Raw genomic sequence first — 25,120 nt, 5'->3', positions numbered from 1 at the left:
ATTATAGAAATATTTTTATGTGGAAAAAATTCTGGTTTCTGGGTGATTTCCTAATTTTAGCTATCAGAGTTCTGTCATACTTATTTTTATTTTTAAATTTATTTGTTCATTTGAGCCCCTACTTGAGCATTTCCCTATCTTTTTATACCTTGCATTTGTAATTTGTCATGATAAGCCTTTAAGTAATTATGTACATTTCTCAATTAATTTTTGCCTATTAGTTTTTAGCAGTCCTGAGTTTTAGATTTCTTTAAAATACTCAATATTACAATAAAAATGCCTTTCATTTTAGAACCATTTCCCTTGTTTTCTGCTTTAATGGTTGTAGTTTCTTTCTGTTCCTTTCTTGGTCCTTGTTTCTATTCTGTCAGTGTTTTTAAATTTTTGTTTTAATCCAACTTCCTTTTCTATGTGAATTCCTGTCCTAAAGAATATTATATTGGGAAAAACCTGTTTTCTTCCTTTACAGATTCACTTGCATATATGGAGAATTTCTTGTAATTACTGATGATAAATTCTCCTAAGAAAATTATGTCTGTACAGACGTGGCTAAGCACGTTTCAGTTAAAATTCTCTAATGAATTGCATTACCATGGCCCAAATCTTTGATTTTACATGATTCTTTACCTGGATTATCTTTTTAATTTCTGTAGATGTCTATTTATTATAATTTCAGATGCATAAGTCTTACCAAAATTTTTAAAAATAAAAAGAATCTGCTGGCTCGGTGCCTGTGGCTCAAGTGGCTAAGGTGCCAGCCACATACACCTAAGGTGGCAGGTTCGAATCCAGCCCAGGCCGCCAAACAACAATGATGGCTACAACCAAAAAAAAAAAAAAAATAGCCGTGTGTTGTGGCAGGTGCCTGTGGTCCCAGCTACTTGGGAGGCTGAGGCAGGAGACTCTCTTGAGCCCAGGAGTTGGAGGTTGCTGTGAGCTATGATGCAACGGCACTCTACCCAGGGGGACAGCTTGAAGCTCTGTCTAAAAAAGAATCTGCTGAATTTTGTTCCTTGATATTTTTTTTGTGGGAGAAATCATTCTACAGAAGTTCCCCCTTATTTGCAGTTTCACTCTTTTAAGGTTTAGTCACCTGATGTAAACTGAGCTCCAAAAATGTAATGTGGAAAATTCCATAAACAATTTTAATGAGTTTTAAATTGCATGGGGTTTAGTCTAGCTGTGGTGCTCCACCTGGCCAGGGCATGGATCACCCGTGTCCAACAGTGATTGCTCTATAAGCTGCCCACCGTGAGCCACTGGCGCGCCTGGGTTGTCAGGAGAGAGAGCATCCTGGGGCTTGGTCCTGCAGCCTTGGGTTCTACTGGGTTCCTTATCCCTGGGGCGTGGGGACGCAGGAGCCACAGACAGGTGCAGGAGGGACTGCTGCGCTTATTACAGTTCTGTGGATTTTATTAGTGGTTTTCCTTCTGGTAGGAATATTTTTAATGTGATTCAAAGCTGTATACCAATATTTAGAATATAGAAAACAACCTTTATATTTGATCACGAATTCATATTTACCATTTATCTTTACACGTTCCCTTTCAGAGCATAAGAGCTTACTGTTGCTTACAATTTCGTGCATTTGTAGTATTTTTTATGATATCAGATAGGCTCAGTAGATCCTTACTCAGATCTCATCCTTCCCTTTGTGTTCTTTGGGTTCAGCATGAAGTCATTTTGTCACATCTGCTGTCTCCTTGGGAGCGCTTGGCGGTGCATGGTCTGTAGATAAGGGGTCTTGTCCCTCAGGTGCTCTGAGGACTGTGGTCCAGACCATTTAGGTCTCCTGCAAGATTAAATCGTAGCCCTCAACAATTTCAGCGATCAAGGAGATGCCAGCTGTCCCTGTAAGCAATCAGGTGTGTTAGCTCTGGCCTTTGTGAGTCTTTCTGCAGGGAGGGTGCACCCCGAGCCTCCCTGGGGCACCCGGCAGGGCTGGCGCCATCCGGCAGATGGGTCCGCCCCCGCAGACGTGTGCCTCTCTGTCGTGCAGGCTCGGTCCGGGAGGAGAACGGTGTGCGCTGGCACGTGTGCCCCTATTGCACCAAGGAGTTCCGCAAACCCAGCGACCTGGTGCGCCACATCCGCATCCACACGCACGAGAAGCCCTTCAAGTGCCCGCAGTGCTTCCGGGCCTTCGCAGTGAAGAGCACGCTGACAGCGCACATCAAGACACACACGGGCATCAAGGCCTTCAAGTGCCAGTACTGCATGAAGAGCTTCTCCACGTCCGGCAGCCTCAAGGTGCACATCCGCCTGCACACAGGTGCGCGGGGGCGGGTGCTGATCGCGCCTTTCTATTTCCCTCCTGTTGCCTGCTGCAGTCTGGCACCTGAGGGTGGAGCACAAAGCACTTTGACCTCCCTGGCTCTAAGGTGTACTGGGGAGGCTTTAAACGGGGACATTTATGAACGTCTGTTGCAAAGGGTGGAGAGAGGCTCCCCGTGGGGACTGGAGGTAAGCATTGGTCAGAGAGGCTTTCGGAGGAAGAGGCCGGTCTTCTGCTACCTGCAAAGACTTGTAGGCTTTAGCTGTGGCTGGGGAAGAACTGCCCCATTGGTCCAGGGGTCGAACAGGAAGGGTGACCTCAATGCCTACATTTGGATGTTTTTTAAATCTGTATTAAGGCATGAATTTTTTTTTTTTTTTTTGGTTTGGGCTGTAGTTTTGTTAAATAACAGCTTTATTGAGCTCTAATTCACATATAAAATTCATGTTCTTAACAGTATAGGATTCAGAATTGTGCAACCTCACAAATGCTTGATTCTGGAACATTTTTTCTCCTCTGGAAGAAACCAGGGACTCTTTAGCAGTATCTCCCCACGTTCCCTCAGGGTTCCCTGGCTGGGTGACCATATTGATGAGTATTCAAAAAAGTAAAATTAGTTTTTAAAAACATGTCTTTCTTGGGTGGCACCTGTGGCTCAAAGGGGTAAGGCGTCGGCCCCATATGCCGGAAGTCATGAGTTCAAACCCAGACCCAGCCAAAAACTGCAAAAACACACACACACACACACAAAACATGTCTTTCTTTAGGATCTACATTTTCACCTATCAGAAAGGTAATAAAAGAAGGAAATTAAAAAAAAGAAAGAAAGAAAGAGGAATTTTGTTCAGAAAGGGGGCAGAGTAGTATAGGATCATTAAGCGGATATGATTATTATCATCACTGTTTATAGTCAGTAACAGGGACCATTTACTACTTGTTTACAAACTGCATGACACTGCACAATGCTGTTTAAGCATTAATCACAGCCACAGCCCCGGGACGCGGGCATCGCAATGCCCATTGGCAGATGAGTGTTTGTGAGAGTGCAGCCTTAGACACTGTAGAATCCTGAAGGACAGCTAGTGGTTGGAGCACCTGGACAGTCTTTCCGGTTGGTGGCTTTGTCTCAGGAGGTGCTCCTTCCCTTGCAGTGCTCTGACTCCATGCCTTGGCGTCCGTGATGTGCGTAATGTGTTCTGTCAACAAGGGGAAACGCTAATGAATAACATCTGTGACATTAGAAGCATTTAATAACAAATAGGATATTCAAATTCATATTAGAAGTGTTTTATGTTAGCATTCACTGTTGAGGTTTCATTACTTGAAATAATTTTTAAATGTGCTTTTATTTTTATTAGGAGTTAGACCATTTGCGTGTCCTCACTGTGACAAAAAATTTCGAACCTCAGGCCATCGGAAGACTCACATTGCTTCCCACTTTAAACACACGGAATTAAGGAAGATGAGGCACCAGCGCAAACCCGCGAAGGTTCGTGTGGGCAAGACGGACGTCCCAGTGCCTGACATTCCTTTGCAAGAGCCGATTCTCATAACAGACTTAGGTGAGAGGGACGGGAAGGTGTCTTTACGATTTACTGAGCATTGGTATTTTATGAATTTTATGGTCTGTTTAGTTAAATAGTAGTAGGCGTGGTAATGATGAAGTGTTCATTAAGCCTAATTTTGCTTTGTGGGCTATTATGTTCTATACTATCATGTTCTAAACTACTGCTAAAACTGTGTTCTTGGTTCTGAGAGAGCTGTGTGAGCTGTGTGAGTGGAGAGGGTCCTGGATGTGTTGTCGTGAACACTTTGCTGCCTGAGTCCCACTGTTGAAGGTGACAGGAGTTTGTGGGAAACGCACAGTGTTCTTTGTTGTGTCCAGCATTGGATTCCCATGGAGTGTGACATATTATTATTTGGACTGCTTTAATTTTAAGGCTAAAAAGGAAAAGAAAATACCAGCTTTTAAGTACTTTTTAGGCTCAATGTTATTATGATCAATCCAAACTACCCAAAAAGAATACACTGTTTCGCTAGAATCTTTAGGAAAAACAATTTTTTTGTAAGTGCTAGAGAAAAGTTTAATAAACCTTATTGTTTTAGTACATTTGAGCTGCTATCACAAACATGCCATAAACTGGGAGCTTATAAATTATAGAAATTTATTTCTCAGATGTATGGAGGCTGGTCAATCTAAGACAAGGGTGCAGGCAGGATGGCTTTGGCTATTCTGGGTCTTTGATGGTTGCATATAAATTTTGGGATTATTTTTCTATTTCTGTGAAGAACGTCATTGGTATTTTGATGGGGAGTGCAGTGAATCTGTAGTTTGCTTTGGATAGCATGACATTTTAATCATATTGATTCTGTCAATCCACGAGCATGATATATTTCTCCATTTTTTGGTGTATGGTCCCTTTAGTTTCTTTGATCAGTTTTTCAGAGTTTTCATTATGATAATCTCTTGTTTATTTGGTTAAAAGTTTTATTTTTAGGCTTGGTGCCCATAGCACAGTGGTTATAGCACCAGCCACATACACTGAAGGTGACGGGTTTGAACCCAGCCCAGGCCAGCTAAACAACAATGAGAACTGCAAAAAAAATAGCTGGGTGTTGTGGCGGGCGCCTGCAGTCCCAGCTACTTGGGAGACTGAGGTGAGAGAATCCCTTAAGCCCAAGAGTTTGAGGTTGCTGTGAGCTGTGATGCCATGGCACTCTACTGAGGGCAACAGTGAGATTCTGTCTCAGAAAAAAAATTTTTATACTTAGGTATTTTATTTGTAGTTATAGAGTATTTTTTTTTTTTTAACAGATTGTTTACTATTAGCATAGAAAAATATAGCTGGTTTTATATGTTAATGTGTCCTGCAACTTTATTGAATTTGTTTATCAATTTTAATAATTTTTATGTGTGGAGTCTTTAGCCTTCTCTAGGTATAAAATCATAGCATCTGTAAACAAGGATAATTTGACTTCATCCTTTCTAGTTTGGATGCATTTATTGGCCTCTTCTCTTGTCTGAGTGCTCCAGCTAGAACTTGCAGAACTTGTTAATAGTAGAACCAGTAGGCACCCCGTCTCTTTCAGATCTTAGCGGAACGACCGGCTTTGAGCTTTTCTCCCTTCAGTATGATAATGTAATAGTCCCGTCACATGTGGCATTTACTGTGTTGATTATGTTTTTTTATACCAGGATTTTTATCATGAAGGGCTGTTGAATGTCATCATATGCTTTTTCAGCAGCAGTGAAATGATCGTAAAGGTTTTGTTCTTCATTCTCTTAATAGGATGTGTCTCACTGATTGATTTGTATATGTTGAACCATCCTTGCGTCCCTGGGATGAATTCCGCTTGATCGTGAGGAATCTTTTAAATATGTTATTGAATTCTCTTTGCTAGTACCACCCAGTGTTTATGAGGGATTCTCTTCACTAGTACTCTGTAGTATTTGTGAAGGGTATTTGGCTTATGGCTTTTTGTTCCTGTTGTTACTGTGTCTTCGTCTGGGTTTGGTATCAGAATGATGTAGGTCTTTCAGGGTGTGCTTGGGAGGACACACAGTCTTTCCGCCTCAGTTTTTTGGAATAGTTAAAGTAGGATTGTATTAATTCTTTGAATGCTTTGTAGAATTCAGCAGTGAAGCTGTCAGGTCCTGGGCTTTTCGTGATGGGAGACTTTTTATTACTGCTTCTGTGTTGGGCCTTCTCACTGGCTTATTCAGGTTTAGGATTTCTTCCTGGTGCAGTCTTGGTAGGTGTAGGTTGTATGTAGATGGGAACTCATCCATCTCATGTAGGTTTTCCAGTTTGTTGGCATGTAGTTAGTAGTCTCTGATGATGGTACTTTGGATTTCTGTAGTATCAGCTGTAATGTCTTGTTTTTATCTCTGATTTCATTTATTTGTGTCTTCTCTCTTTTGTTTTGAATCTGGCTAAAGGTATGTTAATTTATCTGTCTGAGCACAGCTTTGATTCAGTAATTCTGTTTATGTAATTCTCTCATTTATAATGTCCTATGTCAGTTTTGAGTCTTTTTTCCTCATATAATTAAATTTTGTATAGCTATTTTTAATTATGTTTTCATTGATCTGTAATCAAAGATTGTATCCAGTAAAAAAGCAGGCCACATTCAAGAGTTCAGAGTGTGACCCCCAGGTGCCCTGATTTGCATATTAGTAGCTCAATCAAGTCCCATTTAGTAGGTGGTTAGCCTGAAGGAATTCTTTATATAGTAAGTGTGTATAAAATGTGAAATATTGGAGTTAATCATTTTGCTATTTGTAGATGTCCTTTTAGTAAAGTGTCTATAAAGACACTGACCTTTTTTAGAACAAAAGATCATATTAGAATCACATGTTTTGAATTTCCTATGGCAGCTAGTGTATAGTATTCATATTGAATAAAGATGGCATTTAAAATCCTGATTAAACTGGGGGCATAGTTATGTAAATTCCATGTCAACAAATATCCAGATAAAAAATAAATGTAGAAATCCATTTAAAAATGGCTGTAGAATCAAGTGAAGTAATTGTGACAATATAGATAATTCTCATTTTGAGAAAATACACTTCCAAACATACACCAGACTCATATGTTCCAAATTTTTTGAAATTTTTTTCCTGTAGGCAATTTTTAAATGGCCAGTTTCTAATATAATTATAGTTAGTTGCAACCCTGGAATCTCAACTTTAACTCACCGGGATTTTCATCTTGTAGGTAAAGCAGATAGCTTGTGATGTTCAGGTTTATGGTATTACTGATAGGGAATTATTCCTACTGTCTCTCTCTCTCTCTTTTTTTGTAGGTCTTATCCAGCCCATTCCAAGAAACCAGTTTTTCCAAAGTTATTTTAATAATAATTTTGTAAATGAAGCAGATAGACCCTACAAATGTTTTTATTGTCATCGTGCATATAAAAAATCCTGCCACCTTAAACAACACATCAGGTAAGGTGAAAAGGTTCAAGGATGGAAATTTAGTGTGAGGACAGTGATTTAGCGAGCTGGTGATGTCCAGAGTTTTTAGGACGGTAGTTTGAGTTTCTGGTGTCTAAGCCTTCACATCGGCCTCGGATGTATTTGATGATTGATGTTGCCATTCTTCCCTGTCTTCACTCTGACTCAGAAGCTGCCACTGAATTTTATTTACACGCCTACCAGGTATTTCAGGATTTGCAATTTCCAGGAAACATCAAAGAAGCATTTGGTTTATTTCTTTAGAACTGGGTTTATGTTGTTCAAGTGTATCCCTCAGAGTTTAGATTAATTTTTGGTGCTAACAATGGTGAAAAGAAAATACAGACTTGATCGTGGGAGACGGCACAATGTCATGAACAAGTATAGAACTTAGAAAACGTGGGTTCTAGTTTTGTCTCATTTACATGCCACTGTGTGACGTCAGGCTTAATTCCTCTGACTCTCAGGTTTCCTCATTTGTGAAATGCACAGAGCTACATCTTTGCTGCTTAGCTTAAAAAATGTGATGAGCAAATGAAATAATATACAAAAGTGTATTACAGCTATAAAGCGTTATAAAAGTGTTAGAAACTTACTCAGTACAATTTTATTTCTTTAGGTCACATACAGGTGAAAAACCTTTTAAATGTTCTCAGTGTGGGAGAGGCTTTGTTTCTGCAGGAGTGCTCAAAGCACACGTCCGAACACACACAGGACTCAAGTCTTTCAAGTGTCTGATATGTAACGGAGCATTTACTACCGGTGGCAGCTTGAGGCGACACATGGGTATACATAATGACCTTCGTCCTTACATGTGTCCCTATTGCCAGAAAACATTTAAGACCTCACTAAATTGCAAAAAGCACATGAAAACCCATAGGTATGTATAATTCTGATGGCTGCTTTTTATAATTTTTATAATTCCCAAATGGTGATGAGTAATGTTTTTATGAAAAATTGTCTCTGATTCTTAATATTATTTTTTTCTAGCTTAGAGTCGCTGGGCTAAAGAAACTTAAGTATCAGTGTCTAAGGATGTAACGAGAGCCATAGGCTATGAAGGACTAAAGTTTTGATTTTTAACTTAATATTGAAGGATTTGTGTTGGGCTGAGTGTTCTGCAAGTTGTATTGAAGCTGGGAGTTGACAATTAGATGAAATTCTGGACTGTGTCCAGCACAGTCAGGGTGTGGAGGTGCCTGAAAAGAGACTCTGAGGCAACTCTTTGGTTCTAGGCGTTTTGTCACAAACCCTTCAGTATTGTTCCATGCTGTCCACTTGAAAAGCACACGTTTTACATATTCCTTAAATCTGTCATTCAGTTCTTACCTGGTGAAAGGGTGGCTCATCTCTAGGTAGAGGTCATCCTAAAGAGAAGCATTTCTGAGTAGCACTGGGGCCACAGCACATCTGAGATTTGAAGTAAGAGTTGCTAGGCCTGTCATGGAAGAATGTTAAACCTGCTGCCCCACATTTGCTTCTGGATAGCATTTAACTCAGATTCGTCTGCTCAGATGTTCCCTATAAAACAAACATCAAATACTAGGCTCAGGTAACTGTGATAGGGTCTTCTGTGTTTTGTTCTGACATTACCAGTCTGCGTTCACATGTGGGAGTCTCAGGAAAGGTGATATTGGAGGTGTCACGTAGGGGCCTCCTGCCACTCACACACTCAGTGTTGTTAGGCTCTGTGGGGGAAGTAAGCTGCTGCCTGCGTGTCTGGGAACTATGGGCCAAGGGTGCGTACGTGCTCCCGATGCACACTGAAGCAGGAGGACTGGTCCCCAGTGGGCCCAGAGTTCACCATGCTGAGAAGATGGGGCCTGGCTTGCTCAGGGGCACGGTCAGTCACATTTCTGTGCCAGGAAGCCTGGCCTTTACCAGGTGCTTCGTGTGGCAGAGTTGGGAGTGTGGTCTTTACGCCCTTGTTTATGGCCCCAAGTGGTACAGCTGCTTTATTAAGTGGACACTATTTGGCATGGGTTGCACGGAGGGACATGAGTAGGGGTCAGGGTCAGACTTTGAGCCTGTCACCCTGCTGTGCCGGGCGCTTTTCTCTTATAGATTGTGTGCACTTTGAGTCTGCTTACAAGGTTTACTGCCTTTATTTGAGGGGTTGGGAATTCCTCAAATACCATGTATCCTATATTAAAGAGAGGTACAAAACGTTATTATAGTAAACTTTCATGGAAAAAGAAAACAAGCAAGCAAACAGAAAGCAGGCCCCCCCCCCCCCCAGTCACCACATGAGACCTGTTTGGGGGGGAGGGCAGTGGCGGGTGCTGCGTGCCACTGCCTTGCTGTGCCAGGACTGTCACTATGAAGGTGAATCTGTGTGTCCTGAGCAGTTGCTCTTATGTGTTATGTTTTGGTTCTCCCTTGAACAGTGAAATTCACTGGGAATTGATGATTTTTTTTTTTTTTTTTGAGACATAGAATCTTACTATGTGCCTTCGGTAGAGAGTTCATAGCAACCTCCCACTCTTGGGCTTAAGTGATTCTCTTGCCTCAGCCTCCCAAGTAGCTGCGACTACAGGTGCCTGCCACAGCACCCAGCTATTTTTTGTTGTTGTTGTTGCAGTTGTCATTGTTGCTTTAGGAACTATTTTTGATATCAAAAAATTCAGAAGTTTTATTTGGAATTAAGAATGAAATTCTGAGTAGGCCGATCCGCAAGATCCTGAAGTAGAGCAGGTGATGGAGCTCATGTGGGTCTGGCCTTGGGGGTATTGGGGAGGGGAGGGGATGGCCTGCTGTCTCAGCTGCTGTCACATCACCTAGTCTGGTCATCAGACGATGACTGAGGTGCTTCTTCTAAGATCCTAGATTCCTTCACTGAATTCATTGTTCATCTTTTTTATTTTTTTGGAAGCAAAATCGTTGACATTTATGAAATAAACTAGATATATTTTATGCACATAAATGTCGCTAAAAGCACCATGAATGTCAGTCTGGCCCTGGGCCTCATGTTAAGTGTCTTGTAGCGCGTTGGTCACAGAAAGCGTCTGCGGCCCTGGACCATATGAGGCAGCCTCTGGATGTTGCCCTCCATGTCTGTGCACAAGTTTGGTAGTGAACCTGGTCCGATATTTCAGGCATGGCCTCATTAAGTGCAGTTCTGTTTCTGAAGATGAGCTCATCACAGAATTTGCGTTGGCAGAGTTTTACTTTTAAGTATGTGGCATCTTTGTTTTAGAACTTTAAAAAATTCCAAGGGCCCTCGCTGGGCCCTTGCGTCTTGTAGCCTGTGAAGGCACTTGGGATGGGCAGCCTGGTCCTCCTTGATCCTCAGTGGGGCTTCTTGTTGGCCTGGACTGCCATCCGACTCCAAATGAAATGATTTAAGAATAGCAAGTGTTACTTAGTAACTTAGAACCTGCAGGAACAGCTGTATCCCTTGTAAGTAACCACAGATCTTTGGGAGCATCTAATTGTATGAATTGTTACTAATTTTTCTGAAGGTACGAACTTGCCCAGCAGCTCCAGCAGCATCAGCATGTGGCCTCAGTAGGGGACAGTGCCGTGGACCAGCAGGGTGTGCAGGTCTCGGCCCAGATGCAGGTGGAGATGGAGAGCGGGGAGCTGCCACAGCCTGCAGAGGTGGTCGCAGCCAACCCCGAGGCCATGTTGGACCTGGAGCCACCACACGTGGTGGGCACAGAGGAGGCAGGGCTTGGACAGCAGCTGACGGACCAGCCTCTGGACACGGACGAAGGTGAATGTTTCAGAAATTTGAATTTTCAAAATGATCTCACTGAGAGTTGCAGCCCTCACCCGGAGGCAGTCCATCCTGCTCCCTCCATTCTGTGTCTTTTTTTTTTTTTTTTTTTTTTGAGACAGAGCCTCAAGCTGTCCCCCTGGGCAGAGTGCCATGGCATTACAGCTCACAGCAACCTCCAACTCCTGGGCTCAAGCGAGTCTCCTGCCTCCGCCTCCCAAGTAGCTGGGACCACAGGCGCCCGCCACAACGCCCGGCTATTTTTAGGTTGCAGCCGTCATTGTTGTTTGGCGGGCCCGGGCTGGGGATTCGAACCCGCCACCTTAGGTGTACGTGGCTGGCGCCTTAGCCGGTTGAGCTATAGGCGCCGAGCCCATTCTGTGTCTTTTAACCTTTCTAAGTCACAGTTTGTGCTGTGTGTCCTTGTGTGGGAGAGTGATGCTGTTTTCCACCCCGTGTATTCTTGTGTGTGATTAAACAGTTGTTTTAATTGACCATGGTACACAGTATGGGGTACACAGTGATGTAATGATCAGATCGGGGTAATTAGCATGTTTATCATTTCTTTGCACCAGGAAGGAACATTCTGCATCCTTCTGTCTGTTTGGAACGACAGGATATATATATATATATATGTTTTTAACAAAAAGACACAACAATTTTATTTTTATTGTAAACCAACAGTTTATACTTGTATAAACTTATGGAGTACACAGTGATGTTATAATCTATGAATACAATGTGGACTAATTAAATCAAACTAGTCAATATATCTATCACCTCAAATACTTAACATTTTTGTGGTAAGAACATTTGAAATTTACTCTAATGTTAGCTATAATTACCACATTGTATAACAGAACTCAAAAAAGAATGAAACATTCTTCATAAGAGTTTGCATCTTTGACCATCAATGAGATAAAATATCATTTTCAAAATAGCATCCAAATGTGAGTGTATTTACCTACATCCTCCAGGTCATAATAAAGCAAACTGGGGAACAGAGTAATAATAATTCATGGTATTTCATGTTTAACAAACTGTTACCAGAGAAAATTGGTGGAAGAAAGGCATAGGAACATTGTCTTATAAGAATTAGAAACAGGGTGCTCCATAATCATCTGGAATCCGTTCAATACTGTGTCTGTGGTTAGAAATATACGTGATAGGAACTCCAGGGATTTTCCAGATTCTTTGTTTAAGGTCTCCCTCAACTGTGGCAACGATGTAACACTCGTGCTGAGTTACTCTCTGTACTAAGCAGTCATCTGCATAGGTTCCTTTGTGTGCGCATGGTAATCGTTCAAATCTTGGATCCTTGGCAATCCTGAGGGCCACTAGATACTTCTGCTCCAATTTCTCAGTTTCAGCCATTACACAGTCAGTTATACAAGGAATGCACTTGGCACACAGACAGTCCATCATTGACTGTACTAAGTCCAGTTTGGCTTTAATGGAAAAGTTGATAAAGTTGGTATCAACCAAGATGTGGTAAGGTGGGCCCAGTTGTGTATTATATTGGTAGAATAAGCATGAAGGGTGCTGGGGGACTTCTCTTTCCTTTAATGTGCTGGGATCTTTCTTTTCCTTCTTTTCAGGTTTCAGTCTGTCCCTTTCTTTAAGCCTCTAGTCCCCGAGACTAAGCCTTCGCTTCACGGTTGCACACTGCCTGTTTTCTTTTGCTTCCTATGCTCACGCCACACTCTTGTTTCTTCCAGAATCACCAACCAGGATATGTTGTTGTTAACAGGCGTCCTGCAGTGGTACGGAGCAGTGAGGCCTGTGCCTCCTGTCCGGCTGTATCTTGTCTCCTTGGCCACCTCTCTGCCTGTCCCCCTTCCCTTCACCCTCCCACTCTGCGCATGGTGCTCCACTTTATTCTTCTGTGAGATGAGCTCCCAGGTGTGAGTGAGGACACGTGGTGTGTTACTTCTGCTCCTGACTGACTTCACTTGGCATCACGTCCTTCAGTTCCGTCCACCTTGCCGAGAAAGACGGGATTTTACTCTTGAGGAGCTGCAGTAAACGTGGGCGTGCAGAACTCTCTTTGGGAGGCTGATTTCCTGGCCTTGGAGTGAACGCCCAGCAGCAGGGTGGCTGGATCACATGGTGGCTCTGGTTGTGGTTTCTGAGGAGCCTGGTGCTGCTCCCCTCAGTGGCTGCCCTAGTTCACGTTCCCACCAGCAGGGAGTAAGAGCTCCCTCTTCCCTGCAAGCTTGCCAGTGTGTGTTACTTTTTGTCTTTTTTTTTAAGAGACAGAGTCTCACTTTTTATCACTCTGTGTATAGTGCTGGGGCATCACAGCTCACAGCAACCACTAGCTCTTGGACTTAGACGATTCTCTTGCCTCACCCTCCCAAGTAGCTGCGACTACAGGTGCCTGCCATAACACCCGGCTGTTTTTTTGTTGCAGTTTAGCCGGGGCCAGGTTTGAACCTGCCACCCTCATTGTATGGGGCCAGCGCCCTACTCACTGAGCCATAGGCACTGCCCTTATTTTTTGTCTTTTTGATAATAGCTATGCTGGGTAAGATGATGCCTGACTGTGGTTTTGATTTATATTTCCCTGATGGTTGGTGATGTTGAACATTTTTCATGTATTTTGTGGCCAGTTGTATGTCTTTTTTGGAGAAACATCTGTTTAGATCATTTACCCATATTTCTTGCCCATCCTTTAATCAGATTGCTTGGGTTCTTTTTTGTTTGTTTGGCTATTGAGATATTTGAGTTCCTGGTATATTCTGGATATTAATCACTGGCTGGACGGGTAATTTGCAAATATTTTTTCTTATTCACTTAGTCTCTTCACTCTTGATTCCTTCCATTCTGTGCAGAACCTTTTTACTTTATATAAGACCAGTTGTTTATTTTTTGTTTGTTGCCTGTGCTTTTGGGGTCTTACTCAGAAAATCTTAGTTTTCCTTATAGTTTTATAGTTTTATTGTGTCAGGTCTTAGATTTAAGTCTTTATTTTGGTTAAAATCTACTACATCCACTTTGATTGACATCTGCAAAATCTGTGGTCCATATTTTTGTGCACTTGCTGCCAGTTTTTTCCGTATGAACGGCAGGCATGTGCGTGTGGATTAGGGTCCTTCTGTACAGACTTTTTTGTAACCTACTTTAATTCCTTAATATTGTTAGAATATCTTTCCTTTTATCTGTGGTGGTTTTAGTATTCCATTGCACTTTGTGCATAGATCCTCCAGACTAAGGCAGGTCAGCAGACTCTCTGCGAGGCGTCTGTGTGAGATCAGGCTCCCGTCCCAGAAACAGGCTGCACGTCGCTTCCTTCATCAGGAGAGCCTGTCGGTAGCTGCTCTGTGATGTGGCCGTGAGCGTCTGGCGCAGGCTGCTTGTCTTGGGCAGGCCTGTCCACATGTGCTGGCCAGTTCCCTGCTTTGTTGTACGGTTGTCCCCCAGATGTTTAGTCTATGGGAAGGATGGTACACTTTTCATGTCCTTTAAAGCCTGGAACAGTGCACATCAGAAAGATTCTAAGTGACTGTTGAATGTAATCACACAGCAGCGTGTTCTTTTATGAGACTGAGATTTAGGACAGACTGTGAAGACTTTAAGGGATGATATTTTGAAAATACAGAGATGGCGCTTTAACCATATTATAGTTACATACAGTGCCAAAATAGTATACACACATTTTAATACTGGAAATAGCTGTGTTAAAATCGTCACGCTCAAGTCATGTTGACTTCTGCAGTTCCAAGAGATAGAAGACGCAATATATGAGTGATGAAGATTATTGCTGTATGCCGAGTATTAGAATTTTACTACAGTTTTCCCTTTCTTAAAATGCGTGTACCTTTTTTTGGCAGTGTGTGTGTAAGCATCTGTGTATCTGTGACCTTCCTATTGTCTTTCCAGAAAAGGAGGCTGAGTTTTAAAAACTCACTCAACCATCCTTTTGGACAGACTGGTCGGTAGGGAGCAATTTCCAGATGTGTGAGTCTCCATTTCTGTGTCTTATCTCCAGATGGCTTTGTGGCTGCACAGGACCCTCTCCGGGGACACGTTGGTCAGTTTGAAGAGCAGACATCCCAGCAGCCCTTTGAACCTGTGGGGCTGTCCCAAGGTCAGTGTGGGCTTCAGTGGAATTTGCAAATGAGCTTTACCTAGGTTGGCTTTAATTTTACAGCCACCTGAGGTGTTTTCTCTTAAGGCCCTTCTAAAAGGTATGGTTACAAACCAAATAACTTTTTTTAATTGATACATACTATTTTGTGGTTTGCTCAGATCTTTATAACGGTCTTACGTGTAGTTTCTGGTCAAGGAAAGGTGCTGGAGTAGAAAGTGGGACATGGTGGGGACTGGGTGCTTGTGGTTGCTTTGTGAAACCTTCACTCAGTGGCGTGGGCTGAGCACAGTCTCCTGCCTGTTGGCAAGTCAACCCTGCCTCTAATTCAGAGATAGAATTTTTGTTTTATAAACCCATGTGTGTGTGTGTGTGTTTGTGTAAAACTCTAATTTTTATTGTAAAACTCCTAATTTATTCCAGATTTTACAGTGACCGATACGTACAATCAACAGACTCAGTTTCCACCTGTCCAACAGCTACAAGATTCCAGCACACTTGAGTCTCAGGCCCTCTCTACGAGTTTCCACCAGCCAAACTTACTGCAGGTTCCTACCTCTGATGCAATCAATGCAGTGAGTATTGACTGAGGGGTACATACTTATTGTTTAGCAGATGCTATTTTATTTTTATTTATGGAATCTTAAAAGAAATGTGTTAGGAGGAAAACATAGTGAATGCTGATATTAAAAATAAATATTTAATGCATTACTTAAAAAGTTTCTCAAGTTGGAAACATTGAAATGTATTTTGTTTTGATTTTTCTTTTTTTGGAATTTTTTTAATAGTGATGAAAATGATCGATCAATCATTCTCTTTCTCTACAATCCTTTCTCACTAGCTTTCCCCCTGTGGTGGGCCTGGACCCTTCCATGGAAGTTTCAGAGCATTTTTCTGCTGCTAGAAATGGCAGATTGACAGCAGGCGCCGGATCTGGGTGGTTCCTCGGTGGGGCCTTTTGTGGCAGAGCGCTCTGAGTGAAACTGTGCAAGCTCAGTTGCTGTCGCCCAGTTGGGCCTGGGGGCTGGGTTACCGTGAGTGCCCTGCGTATGCAGGACGCTGCCCTCCACATCGCAGCTTTTTCTCCTCCTCCCCTGTGTCGTCTGTGACACGAGGAGACTTAGCATTTGCTGAAAGTAGTAATTGTTTTTCTCTATCAGTAAGAATAGAGCAGATGAAAGAGTAATCTCTCGCTAAGATGTATAAGAATAGATTACCAAAAATCAGTTTCTTAGTTGCTTACACTTTGAATTAAAGTGAGTTAACACAAAATCAATAAAATAGGTATTTATTTAATCATATCTATGTAAATGAGTTTTATTATTGTTCTGGCTCAAATGATTTCAGTGGACTCTTTGGTTTTTTTTGTCTTTCTAAATCCACATTTTATGAATGTTCTTATCCTTAGTTCATTGTTTTATATTCATTCATAAATATTCAATTAGCCTGCTTTATACTTCTCTTAAATTTTAGACAACTCGTTTGATTCAAGAGTCGCCCCGAGAGGAACTCGACCTGCAGGCACAGCGTCCCCAGACCCTGGAGGACAGTGAGGACCAGAGCAGGCGCTCATACAGGTGGCTGTCCCCCCAGACCAGCCCACACACCCCTGACCCCCCACAGAACAGCGTGGCAGCCGCTCTGCGCCCCAACTCTCCCACAGTTCTACCAAGTAGTTTCATTATTATCCACATTTTACGAATAAAGATATAAGACAAAGGGGATTAACTTGCTAACATTCCGACTGCCACTAAGCAACAGGGCCGAGATTGGGATGTAGCACTCTTCTCCAGCCTGCGCATTAAGCCACTCTCCTCTGGCTCCCTGTCACTGCTTTAAGTCACTGTTAGCATGTTTTCAGAGGTAACTTAGATTGATATTGTGCCCTTTGTCTAAGACTCTATATGCTTTATGACCCTGTGCCAAGGTCTAGCATGATTGCAGAGATGCTCTGAGATGCATTGTCTACTCACGCAGCAGTATGCACTAAAATCATTATTATTTATTTTCATTTTTAGAGGAAATCATGTGAAAACATAATTGCTCAAAATGACGCTCTGTCACCCAGCTGGAGCACAGTGGCCCAGTCATAGCTCAGTGCAGCCTTAACTAATGGGCTCAAGTCATCTTTTCACTGCAGCCTCCCAAGTAGCTACACCTACAGCTGCGCACCGCCACACCAGGCTAATTTTTAAATTATTTGTAGGGACAGGATCTTGTCTTGTTGCCCAGGCTGGTCTCAAACTTCTGGCCTCAAGTGATCCTCTTGCCTTGGTCTCCCAAAGTGTTGAGATTACAGGTGTGAGCCACTGTACCTGGCCTCTATTTCTATGAAATGAAAGATGAATATATATGTATTAAAAATTAAAATGGATATTATTTTTTATGGAGATGTTTATTTTTTTATTATTTTGATTATTTTGTCATTTGCTTAAAATGCTGTTTTTCCCCATAGCCATTTAACAAAAAACTATGTCTCATTAGTTTATTATAGTCACTCTTAAAAACTAATGATCCACAATACTTCATAAGAATATTCTTCATGGGTGCGCCTATGGCTCAAAAGGGTAAGGCACCGGTCCCATATGCTGGAGGTGGCCGGTTCAAACCCAGCCCTGGCAAAAAAAAAAAGAATCTTCTTCATTAAGATTTTGAAAATGCATAGGTTTTGCTAATACTAGCACATACATTTTGATAGACTAGTTCACTTCTGTTCCACGTCCGCAGGATTTGGCTAGGTACTGGGTCTCTCGGACCCGTGTTCCTGTGCCTTAGATGTTCCCCTTCAGAGGGTGGTCCTGAGGTCTCTGTGAGTTTTACAGTTTCAGAAACATCTGAGCGCAGTGCTTTGTGCCCTGGGTTCTGCAGGTTTTGCAGGGATGCACATACACGGGCTTGGGGACTTCTCTGAGTCTCTAGATGTTTATTTACACTTCCATTTGTTCAACATGTGTTTGTTCAGTGTTAAGTTATTTGGGATATTGCATCGTTATTTTGAAGTGCGATCATGTTTTCACGCGATTCCTTCTCAGCACTTCCTCAGGCATCACTGAACTTGTAGTCACGTATCCTCCATCTGTCCATTCACTTGACATTTGTCCAGGACCAAGACATGCCAAGCCCAGGGCTGTGTTAGTGAGCAGAGCAGAAGCAAGTCAGCTCTGGCGGAGTCCACGTTCTCTTAGACAGAGGCAGTAGCAGGTGCCCGGGGACCCTGCACGGTGCAGGGAGTGACTGTGGCTGTGGGGAAGGTGAGGTGGGAGGAGGGAGCTCCCTGCCAGGGTTAGCACATTGAAAAGTAGTCACTGCTGTTGTAAGAAATGGCAGCCAATTCAGAGCTTACTTAGAAAGTGGAACCCACAGGGATTATTGTAGGTCAAGATGTGAGAGGAACAAGGGTGATGCTAGGATTTTGATGTGAGCAAAGAAGTATGAAACTATTGTCACTTGGAAAGGGGGACCCTTGGTGGAGCAGGATTGGGGGTGAAGACCAAAGTTTGGTTTTGAGTCAGGAAGATTGATGTTTGAGCAGAAATGGCACACAGGCAGTGCTTCCCACTAGACTGAAACTGGGAGAGAGGTCAGGCTGGCAGGAGCCAGGAGGGAGTTGTCAGGACAGGGAGCGTTTAATGCTGAGGAGATGCGTGTCCAGGAAGGGAAAATGGCTAGAAGACAGTGCCCGGCCCTCCACCTGATGTGAGCAAAGGGAGGGAGGAGGAGCCAGCCTTGCAGAGAGATGCTTACATGCGTGTATTATCTTTTTGAGGAGAGGATATGTAATTTTCTTTGAATTCTCTAAAAATCAAGGAACCTCCAGCCTCTGGTTTTCCTAAAGCACCACTGGAGAACAGCGAGGCTGCACACAGATGTGCTTGGGCCTCAGACGGGCTGTCCTGTGAGCACTGTCCCTGGGCCTCAGATGGGCTGTCCTTTGAGCACTGTCCCTGGGACCTCAGATGGGCTGTCATGTGAGCACTGTCCCTGGGACCTCAGACGGGCTGTCCTGTGAGCACTGTCCCTGGGCCTCAGACGGGCTGTCCTGTGAGCACTGTCCCTGGGCCTCAGACGGGCTGTCCTGTGAGCACTGTCCCTGGATCCCAGAGGGGCTGTCCTGTGAGCACTGTCCCTGGGCCTCAGACGGGCTGTCATGTGAGCACTGTCCCTGGGACCTCAGACGGGCTGTCCTGTGAGCACTGTCCCTGGGACCTCAGACGGGCTGTCCTGTGAGCACTGTCCCTGGACCTCAGACAGGCTTTCCTGTGAGCACTGTCGCTGGACCCCAGAGGGGCTGTCCTGTGAGCACTGTCCCTGGGCCTCAGACGGGCTGTCCTGTGAGCACTGTCCTTGGGCCTCAGACGGGCTGTCCTGTGAGTGCTGTCCCTGGGACCTCAGATGGGCTATCCTGTGAGCACTGTCCCTGGGACCTCAGCATGTCCCCTAGTCCCTTCAAGCCAGTCTTGTTTTGGGAATACAGCTTAAGTGTCAGGACAGGGGTTAGCTGAGATTCTGTGCAAGACCAGCGGACACCAGGGTGTCCTACAGCGTGGCTGCTAGAAGTGTCAGCTTTGACGATTTGGGCTGGTGTCAGAGTAACTGGAAGAACACCAGTGGCTGGTAGGGCAGGTGGGGGATCCCAGGCATGGAGAGTGGACAGTTCTGTGCAGCGGTGGTGGGGTGTGTGTGTGTGTCCGTCTAATGTGAAGAGAGCTTGGTTCCAAGGTGGGAGAGAAGCCATTGGCAGGGCTCAGGTGGCTTGGGTTCTGCTTGTCACATTGTTCCCTGGAGGGTGAGCTGTTTTTCTCTACATCATAGGCAACATTGTTTTGGTGGTGGTGTTTGGTTTTAATAGATACAATTGTTTTCCTTATTAGGGAACCTTTTCTCAGTTGATAGAGGTGGTTTAATGATACTCAAAACAAATTTTTTACCTTTGACATGCAGACAAGAATTAATCCCAATCTCATTTGCAGAATTATCTTTTTAAAATCTGTGGGGAATATTGTTTGCTTGTTTTCTACTTTTTTTTTTTTTTTTTTGAGACAGAGCCTCACTATGTCGCCCTCTGTAGAGTACTGTGATGTCACAGCTCACAGCAACCTTAAACTCTTGGGCTTAAGCCATTCTCTTGCCTCAGCCTCCCAAATAGCTGGATCACAGATGCCTGCCACAATGCCCAGCCATTTTTCTGTTGTAGTTGTCATTGTTCTTTAGCAGGCTCCAGGCTGCGTTTGAACCTGCCAGCCCAAGTGCATGTGGTCAGCACCCTAACTACTGAACTACAGGTGCAGAGCTTTGCTTTCTGTTTTTAGTAGATAGTTTCACGAAACCAAATGCGTACATAGGAGTGAAATTTCAGAATGTATTTGCAGTTTTCAGCCTTTAGTTTAGTCTTTCAGAGGAATGTCTCTGCAGACACCCAGTCTGCACAGAGGCTATTGTGTGGGGACTTTCTGTTGGAGATGAAAACTTGGAAACAGAAAATACAGGGGTTTATTCAGTGGACTAACTTTCAGTAATATGTGAAGAGGAATTTTGAAATTTGTAATTATTTTAATTGTTAAAGTAATTTTAATCTATTCAGAAATAATTAAAGGGGAAATAATGCTGCATATTTTTATATATTAATTTGTACGATCTGTTTTTAATTTTATAAACCAAAGGAATGTGTGACTTGGCAGGTAGACTCAGCAGTAATTCTGACTCTAAGGCAATGGGAGGTTTCATGTGTCTAATGACTTAGCAAAGAAAGTAGCACAGAATAAATTTTCTTTCTGTTTAGAAAAACGTCTAATTACTCATATATTATGTCTGCTAGCGACCTGTTATTACAGGGTTTACTAATTTTGAAATAATACATTCAGGACTACAAATACTCTCAAGCAGACTTTGATCTACCCAGTGTCGTTGCTAATATTTTATGTTTTATGATTTTGTAAGCGTTAGCCCCCTGGGCTCTGTAACAGTGGAGGCTGGATGCTGGTGGTGCTGGTGGCGTCTGCTGGTTCTACATCCCCACCGCAGATGCCACGTGCAGCTGTGCTGTGCGCCGGCCTGAGCCCTGTGTTGCCTTGCAGGTGTGACTACTGCAGCAAAGGCTTCAAGAAGTCCAGCCATCTGAAGCAGCACGTGCGCTCCCACACAGGGGAGAAGCCCTACAAGTGCAAGCTGTGTGGGCGCGGGTTCGTCTCCTCCGGGGTCCTCAAGTCCCACGAGAAGACACACACAGGTCATTGTCTGCCTCACACTTGACGATTCTGTCTCTCGTATGGTCTAAAAACAATTTAATGAAGCAGCTTTATTGAGCTATAAACGCACATACTATTCAGTTCACCTACATAAAAAGCACAGTTCAGTGGTGTTAGTGTGTTCACAGAGTTCTTCAGCCATCACCCCTGTCTAGTTTTGGGACTTTTTATCATACCCCCCAAATTCTGCACCCATTAGCACTCACTCCCCATTTCCCTTCAGCACCCGCAACACTGGACAAACGCTGGTCCATCTCTGCCTTGTGGACTTGCCTGCTCCGGACGGTTCACAGAATGGCTCACCTGACGTGGGGACTGTTGCCTGGTTTCTTTCCTGGGGCAGTGTCGGAGTTCACTGTGTTGTGTGGTGTGTGTCAGTGCCTCCTCTCATTCTGTGGACAAGTAGCACGTGCCATGTTTTATTATCCGTTCATCCGTTGATGGACATTTGGCTTGTTCTCTTTCTTGGCTGTAAGTCATCCTGCTGTGAAGGTGTGTGTACAGGCTTGTGTGCACATGTCTTCACTTCTTTACTTAGGAGTGACATTGTTTGGACATAAGATACCTCAGTTAAAACTTCCGAGTTAATCACACTTTTCCAAAGTGGCTGCACGATTTTACATGCCCATCAGCGGTGTCAGAGGGTTCTGATTTCTCCACATCCTTGCCAGCGTGTACACCTGCATGTCTTTTTGGTGATTGTCCTTATGGGTGCGACGTCGCATCTCATTGTGGTGTTGATTTGCTTTTCTGCAGTGGCAGTGACACTGAACATCTTTGCATGTGCTTGTTGAGAAATGCCCATTCTTCCTCTGTACCCATTTTTAAATAAGATTTTTTGTTTAGTTATTATTGAGTTACAAATGGTGTTTTTAAATACATTCTGACTACCAACCTTTATCAGATATATGGTTTGCACCTAAATATATTTTTAATGTATTACTTTTAGTTGTTAATACATTTAATATATTCGGTATATTAATTACACATATATATTCAATGTCAGTGTGTATTTTGCAAAAGGCTTTATTTGAAACTGAAAGCGTATCACTTAGAAATATACAGGCAAACAAAAGAGGGAGAAGTTTTATCAACTAGTATATAGGTTGGAGATTGGGAGGTGGTTTCAGTGGCTGTTGGAAAGAATGGTTGCGAGGAACTTGAGTGTGCTTGTAGGTGCTGCTGGGAGGTGGAGGGAGCCCAGCACAGCCTTCAGCAGGTGCCTCCGGGAGAGAGACAGGGAGGGGAGCTGGGCACTTACTTCTGTGTCATTGGAGCCAAGGAGAGAGGGTACTCTCTGTGGATTTGGAAAGTAAGGCTGTGTTATATGTAGGTTTTAGTCTATTTTTTAGGATAGGGCCTGATCTACATTATTTGCTGTGGGAATGACGAAAAGATGGGTTTGAAAAATACTTCTGGAGTAGAATCCACTAACCTGCTGTCACTTAACTGAAAGATGGAAGCAGAGAGGACTTGCCTTGTTTTGAGAAACGTGGCTTCCTAGAGGCTGTTGATTCAGTAGCGAGCAGTGAGACGTGCTGTGTCCATTTCCATGTTCTTAGACCCAACTGGAAATCCGAGTCTATATATAGGAGATAAAGTGTCTTCAGTTTTGTGACTTGCTGAACATATCTCTGTTTGCTCTTGACCGCTATAGTTTTAAGGTAAAGAAAGACAGTTTTCCCGGCCCCATTTCCTGTCGTTTCTGTCGCCGCAGGAGTAAAGGCGTTCAGCTGCAGCGTCTGCAGCGCCTCCTTCACCACCAACGGCAGCCTCACACGGCACACGGCCACTCACATGAGCACGAAGCCCTACAAGTGTCCCTTTTGTGAGGAGGGGTTCCGGACCACCGTCCATTGTAAAAAGCACATGAAGAGGCACCAGACGGTCCCCTCTGCTGTGTCAGCCACTGGGGAGACAGAAGGAGGAGGTATTGTCCATTTGTTGGTTCAGGGTTTACTAACTAGGTGTTAATTTAGTGGTAAATTAGTTTACTAGTCAGAGTCCTTTAACCTGGCCGTGTACAGCATAAGCTCAGCAAAAACTAGATTTAAAAATAGTATTTTCTGATTATGAAGCCCTGTGTACTCTTGGAAGATAAATTCCGAGAGGCACGATAAAGGAAACACCCACTTGTGCTGTCACCGCACACCGCAACTCTTCACTCTAGCACTTGTGTTCTTTCAACCCTGCTGATGCACTGGTGTCCTAGGGATTTTAATTTTTTAACATGATATCGTGCTATGTACAATGTTGTAGTCTGCTTAATGTCCCTCCAGCCAAGTTTATTCTCGGTATATATAACTTACTAAACAGAGATCTGCATCAGTTCAAATGACTGCATGCTGTGGAATTACATCATGTTTATTATATAATTTCTCTCAATGTGCAGCTAATAGCTGGTCTTTCACTGAAATGGCATAGCATTTTTGGAGTACTTTAACCCTTGGCAAAACCTATGCTTCCCATTTTATTATCTCGTGTGATTGGCCTAAGGTGCTGTGTAGTTTGGGAGATAATTTTGTACATGAGCCACCTAAATGTTAGGAAAGTCAGTTTGCCCAGTTCCCACGCCAAGTGGGGTAATTCTAAGAATGATATTTTTTGTGCTTGTACTTTTTGTATTTATCAGATGCCATCTGTTTAGTAAATTCTACAGGGGACACTATAGCATTGAACATATGCACACACGTATCTGGCACGTGAAGCCAGCACACGGTGTTGCCTTTACCCTCTGATCTGTCCTCACACCTGTGTGAGCCATGCTGTCCTGTCCTGGCACGGCTGGAGCTCAGCATTTGTCTCTGGCTATCAGAACAGGAGCTGCTGTGGTCTGGGTGGTGTCTCCAAGAGCCCATCTGCACAACTCCTCTGCGCTCAGGCCTCCATTTTCTCTGCGTCTATCTGAACTCAGGGTCCAGTGAGACCTTTAGGGTTCCTAGTGTGTTGTGCTGAATTCTGTCTTGTGGTTGGTGCCTGTGGCTCAAAGGAGTAGGGTACCAGCCCCATGTGCTGGAGGTGGTGGGTTCAAACCCAGCCCCGGCCAAAAACCACAAAACAAACAAACAAAATTCTGTCTTGAGAATTAGTAAAGTTTAAAAAGAAAATAATTATCTCTTTTCCTTCAAATGAACTAAAGAATGGTCTATCCAGGTGTTATTTCTAGACGCCTGTGGTCTGCAGGGGGTCAGCTTGTCAGCCAGGACATGCCCCCCTCCCTCTGAGTGCGCCTCCCTTCTCAGCAGCTGATCCCGCCCAGCGTTGCTGAGTCTGCTGTGGGGCAGACTGGGGCTCTGTCTGGCGTCCTCTCACACTGCGTACATACTCAGATGTGCTCACATTTGTGTCCTGGTTTTCTTCTTTTGGATCATTGGGGAAAAAAATAAAACCAAAAAGTTTTTTTTTTTAACTTTTATTAACTTGCTTGTCCACAGGAGAAAAGTTCCTTGTGAAATTGTGTTGTTTTGCCCAAACCTAGAGCCTTGTAATCAGATTTGATTCCCTTGGTTTGTTGTGGCGTTGCCATCTGGCCAGACCCGGGCCGCCCTCCAGCGCCTCCTGCCTGCTGTGCTTGGCTCTGCAGCACCTGCTCCCTCCCGCCTGGCACTGGGCAGTTGTGTTCTTGGTGACTTCAGAAATTTTAACACAGTTATCTCCATGTTTCTTTATGAATGTTGGTGAGGGCCAGTGTTTATAGTCTTCCCTGAAATCTCTCCAGATTTTACTGAAGCGATGTGGGATTTTAGCCCCCGTGTGTTTCCTGGCCTTTCTGCATGGTCTGGACCTGCAGCCCTCCTCCTGACTGACCCCCCAGCCCTCCTCCTGACTGACCCCC

At 43.6% G+C, this 25,120-nt stretch overlaps 1 protein-coding gene and 1 pseudogene across 1 annotated transcript in view; one reads left to right on the top strand and one right to left on the bottom strand.

Moving 5' to 3' along the window:
- The window catches only part of ZNF236 (zinc finger protein 236), a 110,797-nt gene that overhangs the window by 51,873 nt on the left and 33,804 nt on the right, over positions 1-25,120 (top strand). The window contains exons 10-19 of the mRNA XM_023512359.1: positions 2,000-2,272; positions 3,634-3,837; positions 7,082-7,223; positions 7,852-8,112; positions 10,694-10,947; positions 14,942-15,040; positions 15,464-15,615; positions 16,514-16,617; positions 21,115-21,266; positions 23,003-23,215. Coding sequence (XP_023368127.1) covers positions 2,000-2,272; positions 3,634-3,837; positions 7,082-7,223; positions 7,852-8,112; positions 10,694-10,947; positions 14,942-15,040; positions 15,464-15,615; positions 16,514-16,617; positions 21,115-21,266; positions 23,003-23,215 — 1,854 coding nt within the window. The remainder of the gene's footprint in view (positions 1-1,999; positions 2,273-3,633; positions 3,838-7,081; positions 7,224-7,851; positions 8,113-10,693; positions 10,948-14,941; positions 15,041-15,463; positions 15,616-16,513; positions 16,618-21,114; positions 21,267-23,002; positions 23,216-25,120) is intronic.
- On the bottom strand, positions 12,046-14,409 carry LOC111724851 (annotated as a pseudogene).

This window comes from Otolemur garnettii, unplaced genomic scaffold (assembly GCF_000181295.1).
Source record: "Otolemur garnettii isolate 467f Iridium unplaced genomic scaffold, OtoGar3 scaffold00027, whole genome shotgun sequence".
Classification (NCBI taxonomy): Eukaryota; Metazoa; Chordata; class Mammalia; order Primates; family Galagidae; genus Otolemur; species Otolemur garnettii.
This window is presented reverse-complemented; position numbering and strand designations above follow the sequence as displayed.